Genomic DNA, 14,620 nt, shown 5'->3' with positions numbered 1-14,620 from the left:
TTGCTTAACTGAGATCAATGTTTGTAGAGTTTGTGTGGCGATTCGTGAACCCCAACAAAAATAAGACCCTTAATGTTGCTCATAACTCTCACAGTTCGTCCCAGCCTGAATCTCTGAGCTCATCAAGTCAGAACCTTACCTACAGAACCCTGAAACAAGATACTCCCCAGATTTAACACAATGAGAGAAAGATCATCTATAAAGAATTCCAGATCAGGGGAACAGAGACTGTAAACCATTGATACCTCAGGAGATATAAAGAAGTTTAGTTCAGTGTGGCAGATAAAGTGTATGGGTTCACTCTAAAGGTCCCAAACCTTTTCTCAAACATAAAAAAGATACTCCATTATGTTTATGGAAAGACTTGGATAGTTACAGAAGACAATATGGGAGTTTATCATCAGGAAATATGAGATTTCATGTTGGACAATAGATCTACACTAAAGCAGAGCACCTTTAGCTATCCGGTAGCACTCTCTTTTTTGGATGTTTGCATAGATCTTCCTATCACTTTTGTAGTGTCTTCAGTTGTTTTCTCCCTACATGCTTATCCTTGCTGGTTAAAGATCTTTAAATCTGCAACTCAAGATTTCCATGAATGAGAGCAATGTCCCTTAATACAACAGGACTGCAATTCTCTTGACTAAACGAAATCTCACTGAACTGCTATGAAAACAGCAGAAACATTTTTTTTCCACAGTAGAAACATTGTTTCTACTTTTTATAACATAGTATATAAAATGGATACCTCTGATTATAAATTATAATTTCCCTCAATTTTACATAAAAGAAAGTGGACTATTAATTCTTTTTTGAGTTATGCTGATTGCAATTCCCAATACAAAAGGTGTTCAGATTGAGTTTAAATATGAATTATATATAAGCTTTACTGTCATTAGTGATGAAACTAATTCACATTAATCAGCAACATACCAATTTTAATTTTAATATGGAAATTATGAAGGTTATATTTTAGTAAAGAGTATTTGAAGTTTGCAAATGTCAGGATGTTCTTATGTATAATTATCTATTATCTAGGCTTGATAGATTAAAATTGAATAATAGTAGAAGTAGAATATTTCTCTAGGGTTAACAAAATATGTTTGAAATTAACAAAAATACATTTGAAACATTTGATCTTTTTCTTACACATAGTTATAAATTTAATCTTTATTTTCATAGAAATTATACTTTAAAATGTACAGTTTTTAATTGTCTATAGTTTTAAATTTGAAATATTTAACAATAAAAGTTGGCACATCTCCATCATGAATGAATATCAAAGCTATGTCTATGTAGGCAGTATAATTTGGAAATTTTCAAAATATTTATCTTTGATTAATTTTTTTTAATATAAATTGAGTAAGACACTGCATTCTCCACTAACAATCAATATTCACATTTAGATTACATGATCTATCTTAGACATGTTGACCTTTCCATGATATTTACTCTCAACCTGAAGGCAAGTGAATCCCAGTGCATGCACTGGGACTTGGACTGCCATCCTCAGATGAAGATCAAATGTTATACTTCATGGTGCTAACATTGTTGACCTACAGGAGTCAATCCATTCTCAAGCAATCACACAACCCCAACTACAATCAAGATTTTAATAATTTTTTTACATAGGTTAACAGAAAAACATGCTAAATGTAGTTTCTATGACAGTGTAATAACTTTCTAAGAGCTGCTGAACAAAGAAAAATGGAAGCCCTCTTATCAAGCATAGATGAGCTGTGCTTTAGGTTGCATCTTGATGCTGTGGCCACAGAAGGTGTAGGTGGACTACACTTTTGGTACCACACTGTGGAATCTTCTGTGATATTTGTGTAAAAGATGTCTGTCTCTCATCAGACTTCAATTAAAGATGAGGACAGCAGAGACACAGAGCCAGGAGGTTTGAAAGATAATCAACAGATGACCTGATTGTCACATGATCACACACTTAAGTGAGATGGCGTTCATTTCAATGATACAATAAAGTCTTGAATGTTGGGGTGTTTTACCCTGATAGTCCCTATCTCTTCTTAACTTGGGCTCATAGCATATCTTTCTTTTGAGGTCCTCAAGCCTGATCCCAGTTCAGTCCCAATTCTCTCACATGGGAGTTCCCTTTAAAGAGATTGTTGCTTTTAAGTCTCACCTTGGTCATTTACAATGAATATTTATTTTGTAATTTTTATTTTATATATTCTGTCCTTATTTTTATGATGGTGGGTCCACATGTGTCACTGTGTTTATGTTGTGAGGTCCCAATAAATATGTAAATGAACAATAATAAATAAATAAATGTATTTAGAATAATTTTTAATAATTGCAAGGTTTAGTTAATAATTGCAATGTTTAGCTAGAAAAAGTTTTAAGGAAAATAAAGAGTAAGAGATTTAACAGTTACTAATATAGACTTTAAACATTAAAGTTGGCCTTATATGCTTATATATTACAAATTAGTGAGTTGGACTTAATTACTACATGTGAATTTATGTGTATATTACATATTAATAACAAGACCAGTTACATGGAATATTCATTTCTAAATTGCCCAAACCCTGTCACGATTACTTCTAATAATTGATAGTATAGGATGTCACACCCATACTCTCTCACACAAGGGTTTTAACTCAGTTTTCATAGAGGGAAGTGATAATGAAATGGACAAAGGTTCTGAGAATAGATTAGAAATAATTTAAGAAAATGAATCTGGTTACTGAAGTATTGATGTATGAGCAACTCCCTAACTTTCACATTGGTTCCAAGATTGAAAAGGGCAAGCTCTTTACAAGTGAACAATTTAGACAACTCAGGCCAGTGAGATGGCTCAATTGGTAAAAGTATTTGCCTTTGCAAGCCTGGGGACTTGAGTTTGATCCCCAAGCCCACAAAGAAGTTAGAGGAAAGAAGTGACTTCACAAACATACACACAGTGACACATGTGGACCCTCTACCATAAACATATACAGAGAATACATAAAAATAAAAATTACAACAACAACAAACACCCCTAGCATATGTAACCTTGTAGCAAGGATCTCAGTTAAACCAAGTAATATGTTATCAGGTCCAGGAGGCAGTCTCAATGGTCTGAGCCAACTATGACATGAGAAAAGTTTGAGAATAATTTTTTAGAATGTGATTCTACTTTTAAATGCAAGGCAAACTGTGAGAAATCATTAATAATCGATGGCACTCAATGTCGGTGCTATCACTTGAATGTTATTCATTGCAGAGGGGGTGGGGGGAAGACATAATTAAAACAAGCAAAGAAGTAATTTGGAAAGATTTTTGAGGACAGGGTGTGTTTCAGCAATGAAGTTCTTCTAGTTCTTTAAAAGCTTTGTTTTAGGAAAAAGTAGAATAAGGCCGATGAGGATAGAGGTCAGAATGGAGCATCAATACTGTCATGTTGGCGTATTACATCATTCTATGTTTAATCTTGTTTTAAACTTGGTTAGACTGAGGTGTCCTGGGAGATGAGGAAAACATACTTCTAGGTGTGAAGTGGAGAATAATTAGAGAGGATTCTCTCATGGAGAAAGACCTGTCTTCATAGTGGTTGGTGTTCTGGGCTAAACATAGGCTCTGGGCTAAACAGAATTAAAGATGAAAGTGGAAGGTCCCTAGGTACCTGCTTCCTCAAATCTTCACTTTCTGGCTGCCATGAACAAATATGTACTCACTATGGATCGACATGTGGGACAAGTGTGTAGCTTTCAATTGCTCAGCCATTTGTGTCTCTGAGTTTCCCTCTTGGGAGACTGAGTAATATAAGGGGAAGTTTCAGTAGACACAAAACAGTAGGGTCAGTGGGAGATGGTATCATGATTATCAAGAATTCAGGTTAAATTCTTGAGGTAAAGGATGAGGTCAGTTTTAAATGCGATCCTTTGTTGGGAACGAATTTATTTTTTCAACAAAAGGAACCTGGACATCACCCCTGGGTATTGGCCTCAATCATAAAATAAATGACTTCTTCTCATATTTGCTATTACTGGTCCTGTTTTCCAAATTTTCTGAGTTCTGTTAGAAAGCCAAGCCATTGTTTCTGGTGCTAAATTCTACTCAACCCGTTTCACTGATTCTTCTGTAGGATTCTATCCAGAAACAGTAAATTATGAGAGTGTCAAATCTCCTTTCTGATTCAGAATAACAAAGAACTGAGAGAACCAGAGAGTCTGTAGTTGTTGGATATTTCTTGAAGGCCAGAACCCTTATAGATGTTGTGACTTCTTGTAATTACGGTACCAGATAATTGGTAATTTTTTGTTCTCTAAGTTCACAATTTTATTAATAGAATCTATCTGTAGCTGGGATTTATATTCAGACACAGTAGGAAATGCTAAATTATTTATTGAGCACAGCATTTGTGTTTTTCAAAGTTGGTGTTGAACAAGGACATATAGAAAAAAAAGCTGCATGAGCAATGGCCAGATTTTCATCATGACTTTGTCCTCAAAGTCTGAAGGTTTTAAATGAAGAAGACAAGGATCAGCATGTTCCTCTGAGAATCCGAGGCATACCTGTACTAACATGGAACAAGCCAAGCCCAAGCTGGGGCCCAGAGGAAGGGTATGATGTCCTGAGCTTACTAAAGGGGAAATGTTGCTCACTCGTCTACCAGTTGCCATTTGTTTGTTGTTCTTTTTCCCTCTTAGACTTTTCCAGGATGGACTAGAATTAAGGTAAACAGTCAGGAGAAGAAAGGTGGGAATTTCATTGACTAGAATTCCATTGCTGTGAGGGCTCCAGCAAAGAAGGGGAAAAAATATAATGTCTTAGTCGGGGTTTCTATTGCTATGATTAAATACCATGGCCATAAACAACCCCAGAAGAAAAGGGTTTATTTCAGCTCACAGTTCCCCTCACAGACCAACATCAAGGGAAGTCAAAGCATAGACTCAAACAGGGCAGGAACCTGGAGACAGGAGCTGATGCACCGGCTATGGAGCCATGCTGCTTACTGGCTTGCTCCTCATGGCTTACTCAGCCTGTGGCCCCACCCACAGTAGGCTGGGTTCTCGTCCATCATTACTAATTAAGTAAAACCCTACAGGCTAACTTAGAGCATGTGGACATTTTCTCAACTGCGTTTCCTTCTTCCCACATGACTCTGTATCAAGTCGACATAAAACTAGCAAAAAGTACCATGTGAATTTGTCACCTTGGTGTTTGAAACACCGAAAGTAAATTACCAGGAAAATTGTTCCAGGAACAGAAAACTGTGTTTATAGCAACCCAGGGACAAAGCCTTCCAAAAGAGCCAAGTAAGAGGGACAGCAATGATGGGCATGATGGAAAAATGGACTTGTAATCACATTAAATTTTATGTGGATTTTTTTTCACATATAGTTTAGAGTACAGGTATTTTCCAGGACATGTATCATGGAAGTTGATTTTAAACTATAGTATTATAAAGACAAAAGTTTCTTCTGGCAGATGTTCCCAGATCTATCCTTTATTTCTTTCACTTCCCAGCACCTCAGCCCTTGCTGTAGTTTCAAACTCTTAAGGAGTTATTGAAAATTATAAAGCACTAAAATGCAGATTTTAAAGAATGATGAACACCACTGTCGCCAGAGATCTCTTTGGATCTTGAGCCCCCATCATCATCATCTTCCAGCTTCCAATTTGTCTCGGAAGAGACTGAATTATTTAAGTGCTCTGGAACCCAGTGGAGATTTCATCATTTCTCTTAAACTGAGGTGGATACTGACTCACAGATGTTGAACATCTGCCTGTACTGTGATGGGTAATTCCTAAACTACCTTCAAGTCCGCTCAGTCAGATGTGGGTGTTCAGACTTGATTGTACATCTATACACTCTGCTTTGCAGCATGATGGTGTCACCGTCTCCTTGTGGACTGAGTTTACATGCTATACCGTGTTTGCCACTGGTCCATTTGTTTCTACTCCAGGGCCGTGAGCTTCTTGCAGTACTCACTTTATGGAAAATATTTTGAGATTAAAATTGCTGTATTGTCCAGTTACTTCCTGATTTGTGTATTTGTAATGAGGACGTTTACCATCTTTTAATTGTCCTGAAGATAATGTAGAGATTATTTACCCAAATAAAGGCAGCTGTTTCCTATTTATTAATTAGTCTCAGCATCAGGATTAACAAGAGATGAGGAAGGGACCTGAGTAGCCAATGGCCTGTGAGCATCATACCAAAGTTTTATTGTGACTACTGTGATACGTATCCTGCCCACGATTCTCCATCTTTGAGGAAGATGCACTGCAGTGGTCAGAAACACAAAGAGAATGTGAAAGACTATTACCAGAAATGGATGGAAAAGCAGGCCCAGAGCCTGAATGGCAAAATGATGGCTGCATTTCAACAAGGAAAGATCCCTCTGGCTCTATTCTCTGCCTGCAGGGGACATAACCCCACTGCCTCCCAATCTCCTGGGTCCTCCTCTGCCTAGCATGATGCCTGCAGAGCCCTCCCATGATGCCAATGATAGGCCCCCCTCCTCCTGGGATGATGCCTGTGGGACCAGCTCCTGGGATGAGACCACCCATGGGAGGTCACATGCCCATGATGCCTGGGCCTCCAATGATGAAACCTCCCGTCTGCCCTATGATGGTGTCCAAGCAGCCAGGCATGACCTGGCCAGACAGATAAGAGCAGAAGCATTCTTTATCATTTTGTATTTCTTGTTCAGTTTCACCAGGAGATCTTGGTGCTGAGTCTCAGTGTTTATTAGATGCATGGCAAGGAACTTCCTTCCTAACAGAGAGAAAACTTTTGGAGGGAGAAGTGATACAAAAGAGGCCGTTTTCACTTACATTGTGAAACGTGAAAAATAAAATGGTCAGCTGTTTTAGTTAAAACAAAACAAACAAACAAACAAACAAAAAACAAACAAACAAAAAACCCTACAGATTAGGGAGCTGACATTGGGTTCCAGGATATTTTAGCTATCTAGTCTCCCTTGCGACAAACTAGAAATTAGATGATAATACTGAGTAAGGCTCAAGAATGGTAGACATTTCTGATGGTAACAGAATTATAAACCATATACATATATATCACATCATATGTGTGCACATAAACATCTGTGTCATATAATGAGAGTTCACAAAGAGTTGTTTTTTTTCCATGTGAAGACATAGCAAGAAGGTATCGCTAAGGTAAGACAGGATAGGACTCTTAACCTGATCATGCACATGCCTCAAAGAATCTTGGACAGCCATGACCACTGAAAAATGAATTTTACGACATGTTCATTTAGCTTTCGTTTCCATGTGTCCCGTTTAATATTAAATTTTAAAAATGAAAATATTTTTGCTTCATGAATAAGTTAAGAGTTCCATACCATGTCTGAGGAATGGATTAAAAACTCAACTGGGAGTGAATTAATGAGATAGGTAACTTGGAGATCAAAAACCACAGCCAGTCGCTTGGTGCCAGCACAAGAGCAAATACAAGAAGCTTCTGACCTCCAAGACATTTTCTAACACTTGCCAACTTGTCTCAGCTCATTGGTTATTCTGAATTATTTTCCTGTCACTTGATGAGTTGAAGGTGTCCTTGCTATAATATATAACGTAGTATTAAGAGACACACCAGATGACTTACTTGGGAAGTGTTGCTGTAGATCATACATCAGAGGTGGAGGTCACATTGTACTGGCAACAGTGGAAACTAGGAAGATCTGTTTTTCACCACTGGGTTCATTAGTGACTTAGAACTATACGATTATGTTTCAACAAAGCTTATTTATGATTTATAATGGATCAGGTGTTCGCTGAAGCATTGCTAAAGTACTTCATGCTAAACACTTGTTCGTTATGGTAAATCTTTAAAGGTTAGGTTTCATTCTCATTTTAAAATCAAGCTAGAATTGGAAAACCAACATCACTGGTAAACGCAGATCAATTCTGAGGGTGCCTCTAAAGCGCACTAAAGCTTGGAGCTTTAAAACCTGAGGGAAATTCCTACCTGTATTCCTCTTGGGTGAAGCGTGGGATCTCTCCAGGATGTAAGACAAGAATTCTCACGGTGGCACTGCTGGACATCACAGGCTCACCATCATCAAAAGCCACAACCACCAGCTAAAAAAAAGGACGGGATCCGCATATGGATTATAAACAAAAGAAAATGCCGATACCCACTGCATCAAAGATTTTGTTATTTTGTTCTTGGTTCCACTCGTCGGAGGAAGTGATCATTTCAAAGAAAGAGATATTGTGTTAGAATATACCCCATTCTCTCTTAAGCTTCACAAACATCCTGCTAGGTAGTGTCATCAAATGAGTTACTAACTCTATTAAGAAAAAAGAACTTCTAATAGGGTATATCTATCGGTGATGCTTTATCTATGTGATTTTAAATGGTTTTCTATATTCAGTGCTGCCTAAAAGAAAATAATATATACTTTTATAGTAACAACACACTTAAAAGGTGTTAAATCCAGTGGTATCAGCAGCAAAAAGAAAAAAAGACAATTAGCTTGCTTATAAAGAGAAATTAATTTTTCAATGGGTTTTCTCACACTTTAAAGAGCAGAGTGTTCCTCTCTAGAGAATAAAATTAGCAGTCTTTATAGTTTAACACTTTGTCATACAATCTCTTAAAAACAATTAGCCCAAATAGAGCCAAGATAACATAGTACATGGAGAGAATTATTCAAGTACATAAACTGAGAGAAACTTTAGTCCCATGAGGTAATATCTATGCATTATTAGTGCAATATTAATTGGTCCTTTCACTAACCATAACAAAGAAATGTTCTAATATTTATGTTAAAACATTTCAAACATTTTCACAGAGGTGTATATTCTCATGAAAATTATAGCTGAGGTGGAAACTTTAAGGTTCTTTCAAGCCAATTGTATCAGATACTGTTTTTGCTGGGGCAAACACATGAAGAATCTTTTCCTGAAGTGGACACAGGTGAAAAGCTGTTTCACTGAGGCAGACTCGTGAAGGAATGTTTTGCTGAAGCAGACATAGGTGAAAGGATGTTTTGCTAAACAAAGCATTTGAAAAAAAAAAAAAAAAAAAAAACGAATGATGCCTTCTTTGCTAATGACATGCATATGTTGGGCCACCTTACATTGTGTAGTTGAGCTCCATTTGTTGTGACTCTATAGAGAAAAAAAAAAACACCAAAAACCTTTTGGTGGTATGCTGGGGCTTCTTGCTATTTCTAAGGACTCGGGCTGATTGGCAGAGTGATGTCAGCTGAGACAGACTTACATGAAGTGTTGCTAAGACAGTCTCAGGTGCTGAGACAAAACACATCCTGAGGCAAGACTGATGGAGGACACATGATTTTTGGAGGGAGTATAAATGGGACTCAAAGGCCTGTGAGCAGAGCTTGCTTGTAAGCTAGCTGTGCAAGGCTTCTTGGTCTCCAATCTTAGCTGATCTTTGCTTTGTCGAGAGAGGTACAACCGAGAACTTCTCCTGGTGCTTCAGGTGGTCTTAATTCCTCCCTCTGGCTCATGCCAATTTGACTGAGGGCCTGGCTGTTCCCGCTAGGTCGTGCAGCCGCTGCCGCTATGCCGACATTACTGAACTGGACTGCTGGTAGATCCATAAAATGTTTGCAAGTGGATCGAGCTGCGGCTGATGACCTGTGGACCTGAACTGCTGATTTCCTGACAATGCAGATGAGATTTGCTCCAGATGAACCATTTCTAAATAGGTCCACTTCCCCCATTATCATAAAAAATCTTTTCTTTCCACTACCTCTGGTGGGTCATGGGTTAAGACATTTAAGAACCATCATTAAAAGTAGGCTTGGAAAAAAGTTAAAGCCGCATATCGCTTCTTTTAATACAAAGTAACTCTGTGTAGATTAATGGATATTTTTTTTCCCAAAATTTCTAAGAGCATTATTTGCTTCTGCAGTTATACTTGTGGCCACTTATGCTTGTGAGCAGGTATAAGATGAGATTCACACAAGTAGTTTTAGAACAATAGAATTGCTTGCTGTAAAAACATAGTAGCAACATATATATCTACTACTGTGGCATTAGAAATACAAAGAAAAATATAATGGTTTACTTGCATGGCAGAACAACATATAGACATTAGAATAATAGTATTAGCTGCGTTGATCACTATGGACAGTATATAATTGAATACAGAGTGAATACTATGATTATTGAAAAACACAGACTCTATTATAAGATCAAATAGTAGCATCTATTTATGCCAAACAGGTAAAATACTAGGTGATTTTTTTTTTTAATTTTAAAGTAGTTTCCCTAAATTTCTGGGAGAAATAATTTTTAAAAATTAAAGAGGAGGAAAAAATAGAAAGAAAAAAAAATCATATTGACAACTGTTAAGCTGAATGCTCAGGGTTGAATGTCAGATAGATGTCGCAAAGAAAATGGCACACTGACCTTAAAAATTGTTGTAGGCTCTTCATTAAGATTGACTCGGGTTATTACTCTTCCGGAATCTTCCTCTACATCAAAAATACTGGCCGGGTATGGAAATTGAACATCGTCTACTCGATACCTCACCCGACTTGCAGGCAACCCCTGAAATGGATTGAAACTGATTGAAACTGATTGAAATGATTGAAATGATTGAAATGATTGAAACTGATTGAAATGGATTGAAACTGATTGATCAGGATGACTGGAAAGAGCACCAGTAGAAATAAACTGATTCTCACAATGAGTGGCTTTGTAGAAAAGAAGAATTCCATACACAAGAGTTAAAATGTCGGAGATATTTCTTTCTGTGCACAACTCAATCTGAGTCAATAAAGTGTGCTATAATAGGCTTCAGTCAAATAATTTCTGTGTGGAAAAAATTTACTCTGTTGCTGCCGCCATCTTTGTTCCACATCTTGTCTTCCTCTGTAAATACTCAATGTGCTTTGAATATTGTTTTTTTTCTGCCACAATTGTTTCACACTTAATTATATACTAACCTAAATCTAGAAATGCTGGGCTCTTTTTGGATATGTGCATCTCCATCAAGGATAAACGGCCACACCAGTACAGAAGGGTATCCTACCCAAGCCAGAGAATGCTCACCGATCTCACCCATTAGTCTACAATCAATTGTCACCACGGTCATATCCTCTGTGGGCAACTCTTGTTCTGATTCTCTTTCATAGACCATCTCTGATGCTCTAAGCCACTTTGTTCTGTAGTGGTCACAGACCTAGCTCTTTGGTTTCATTTTATTAAACTTATCTTTTAAAAAAACATAAACAATCTCAGCTGGGGCTGGTGGCTCACACTTGGAATCTCAGCACTGGTAGGTTCAAAGAAAAAGAACTACTATGATTTAAGAGGCCAGGCTCAAAATATCAAAACAAACAAACAAATGAACAAAAACCAAACAAAACCCTCCAAAAACAAACAAACAAAAATACATTTATAATGAACTTGTGAAGCTAGAAAACAGATAAGAAATGTTTAGTCAGGTATTAGTCTTAACGGAAAGACGGGTAAACAATTCTGTGGTAACTCCTTAAACCTTATCGACCGATGACATCAATTATTGCTTTAAGCTTACTACTTACTATCAACTTGTGGGAGGTAAAAATGCTTAGAAAACCATGTAATCAATTATGCTACTATAATGGTTCTACCTGATAATTGCAAAGAGGCCATATATTTTGAAAAGATATAAAAACTAAGAATGAAAATAAAGTGGTAGTGTATCCCTTTTCTGCTCCAGAAAAACAACAACAACAACAACAAAAATAATTATAACAAAAAGAGGCCAACTCCTGCTACCTAGTGAGGTATTCTAGGGCATTCTGGAATACAGAGTGAGACCCTGGGTAAAAACCATGATGGGGAGGGGGAGTGGGAACAAGAGTGAGAGAATTAATTCTCACAAAAGCTGTTCAAAACCTTCTGCTGTTTTCATTCACACGCACAAATCTAGACTGTTCACACAGTGATACCAAATCCTGAAAATAACTCACTTTAAAAAAAATCTAATTTCAACTCACTTTTCATTTCTGCTTCACACATTGTTATAATTTATGCTCGACTGCCTTTGCTTTACTCCTGAATCTCACTTTCTGAATCTGTGCTCATGACTCCCTGGCTCTGTTTCAGATATGCCTCTGAGCTATTTTTATTCACCAGTTCTACCTGAGATAATATCACACATTTCTGTTTATTTATTGCAGCGGTGTAAATATGAGTTATCTCCCACAAGCTTATGTTTGAAAGTTCAGTTCCCCGAACTTCCAGGCATAATTTTGGAGGCCATGGGAACTTTAGGAGATAGTTCTAGTCATTGACCATTGGTCTTGGGAATGTGGATTTGAAGGCACTACTTTCTCTCTTGCTATCATTTTCTTGTCCGCTATGATACACTCACATGCTCTCTGTCATGCGCTCACATTACTATGAGGATTTGTCTAGCACATTTGACAAGGAATAAAGGCCTAAATACTTTGAAATTGTGAGTCAAAAAAAAAAAATCATTCCTCTTTTGAAGTTATTTATGTTAGGTGTTTTGTAACAGTAACGCACCATTAACTAATGCATAAACCTAGTACCAGGAGAGGGGTCATTGCTGGGACTAAGCTTATCCAATGGGTTTGGCAATGTAAATGCAGAGAATAAGTACCACGCAGGTGAAGTTTCAAAGGAGGATAGACATTGTTATTAGAGTGGGCTATCTGTGTTTCTATCTTCCCATGTCTTAGAATTTAAAGTAGGGAAGAACCAAAATATAATGAACTTATTAGCTTAGCAGATTAAATTTTACGACAGCATAGCATCTTATCCCTGGCATGGTTACTGCTCATTTCTATCAGCCAATGAGAGTTGGGAGCCTGGAGTGAAGCAGACAGATCTGTGAAACATGCATTTTGACTGAAGATGAGCTTTTTCAAAGTGGTAGAAAAAGAAGCCAAAGATTTTTTTTTTAAGTGTGAAGCACCATTAAAAAGAGACAAAACACTGGAGTAACAGGAAATGTGTCCTGAAGCCATTTCGTCGCAGGCTCTAGGTAGCAGTTTTCAACATGTGGGTCCTTGACAGCTGCAGGGATCACTAGCAGATCTCCTGCATATCAGATAGTTACATTATGATTTATGACAGTAGCAAAATTACAGTACAAAGTAGCAACGAAATAATTTTATGGTTGGGGTTCCGGCATCTCATGAGGAGGTATGTTAAAGGGTAGCAGCGTCTTGAAGGTTGAGAACCATTTCCCTAGGGTATAAGACTGCAAACTCATTTGGGACAGTTGTTTTGAAAAGGAATGCAGGTGAATGTTATGTCTACAAAGTATCATTTCCATAGCAAACCACGCCTACTCAGAGACCACTGTAGCCATGGCAAGGGGACAAGTAGCTACAATTTGAGTTGGCAAAAGAGCTTTAAGTCATCCACTTGGTGCAGGTGTTTCTGTTGTATATTTAAAGAATATAATTTTATTATTATAATTATTATTTCATAAAGGCTCAAAACCATGACTTTGCCTTGTATTAGACTTTTTAATGCTGTTGCAATTAATTGTTATTATTTTTGAGACAAAGTCTCTCAGTGCAGTTCTGGTTGACCTGGAACTTACTGTGTAGACCTTTTTGCCCTTGAATTCAGAATGATCCTCTCGTCTGTGCCTCCCAAGTACTAGAATTAAAGGCACATGCCACCACACCCAGAACACTATTAGAATTTTTAAGATTATGGGGTTCCTTAAAGTTAGACTGAATTTACTAGGATTATGAGGTGGCCAAGAGCCTTTAGAGGTACAGTAGCATTATCTACACTCTGCACCTAAAATTTCCCCTACAGGCTCAGGTATTAAATGTGTTTGCTTCAGGCTGGTGGCTCTGTTTGGGGATTAGGTAGAATTTGGTTATTGCTTCACTGGTGGGCAAAAGTCACTGTGAGAATTACCTTGAATAATGTGCCCAGCCAGTCCGTAACTGTCTGCTTCTGTGCTATCTCATCTGCTGTAAGTCTCTACCACACTTCTATTCCCATGAACTTCACTTCTTTACTTGCACTGCCTGCCATGATGAACTAAGCCCCTCTGTAGACATAAAGTGCATTCTCTTTCTTGCAACATTGCTGTCATTTATTGTGGTCACAGTAACTTCAGTGCTATGTAAATGTGCACTATTTGCCACATGTGTAACAATACAGGCTTTACAGGGGTAGTGGCTATCTGAACAGCTTGGAGGACATTCTACCCTGCATGCATTCAAGGGGCCTTTGACTAAATAAATGAATTAGAGAATCGAGGGTTATTAGTACTGCCCACACCCAGGCACTCTGATGATAGGTATTTAAATACGCTTTGAGAAGGTTAAAGAGCTACCAGCTCCCTCATCATTTTACATGTGAATCATAAATTCTCTGAGTGGCTGAAGGGACTTCCAGCCACTCAAGAAGTGTGGTGAAAGGGGCATGTTATTGAAAACTGAATCTGTGCAGTTTATGCACGTTTCTCTATACAATGAAAACGTTGCTTCTCACTGATGGTGACGTCAGCTTTAACAAGCCATCGGAAGTTTTACTAAATACTGGACTATGCATGTTGTACTTGTTCTCACCTTCATATCTAAAACAAATCCAGGAGTTAGCATAAGTATTTGTATTTTACAAACGGCAAAACCAGGGTTTTAAAAATGAATTCATTTCCTGAAATCGTCTCAGCTAAATAGCA

General features: G+C 37.6%; 1 protein-coding gene across 1 annotated transcript in view; it reads right to left on the bottom strand.

Moving 5' to 3' along the window:
- The window catches only part of Pcdh15 (protocadherin related 15), a 777,836-nt gene that overhangs the window by 138,729 nt on the left and 624,487 nt on the right, over positions 1 to 14,620 (bottom strand). The window contains exons 22-23 of the mRNA XM_076917096.1: positions 10,363 to 10,503; positions 7,946 to 8,058 (exon numbers count right to left, since the gene is read on the bottom strand). Of these exons, the coding sequence (XP_076773211.1) occupies positions 7,946 to 8,058; positions 10,363 to 10,503 (254 nt within the window). The remainder of the gene's footprint in view (positions 1 to 7,945; positions 8,059 to 10,362; positions 10,504 to 14,620) is intronic.

The sequence above is a fragment of the Arvicanthis niloticus genome, chromosome 20 (assembly GCF_011762505.2).
Source record: "Arvicanthis niloticus isolate mArvNil1 chromosome 20, mArvNil1.pat.X, whole genome shotgun sequence".
NCBI lineage: Eukaryota > Metazoa > Chordata > Mammalia > Rodentia > Muridae > Arvicanthis > Arvicanthis niloticus.
The sequence above is the reverse complement of the archived record's forward strand: the minus strand, read 5'-3'. Positions and strand labels throughout refer to the sequence as shown.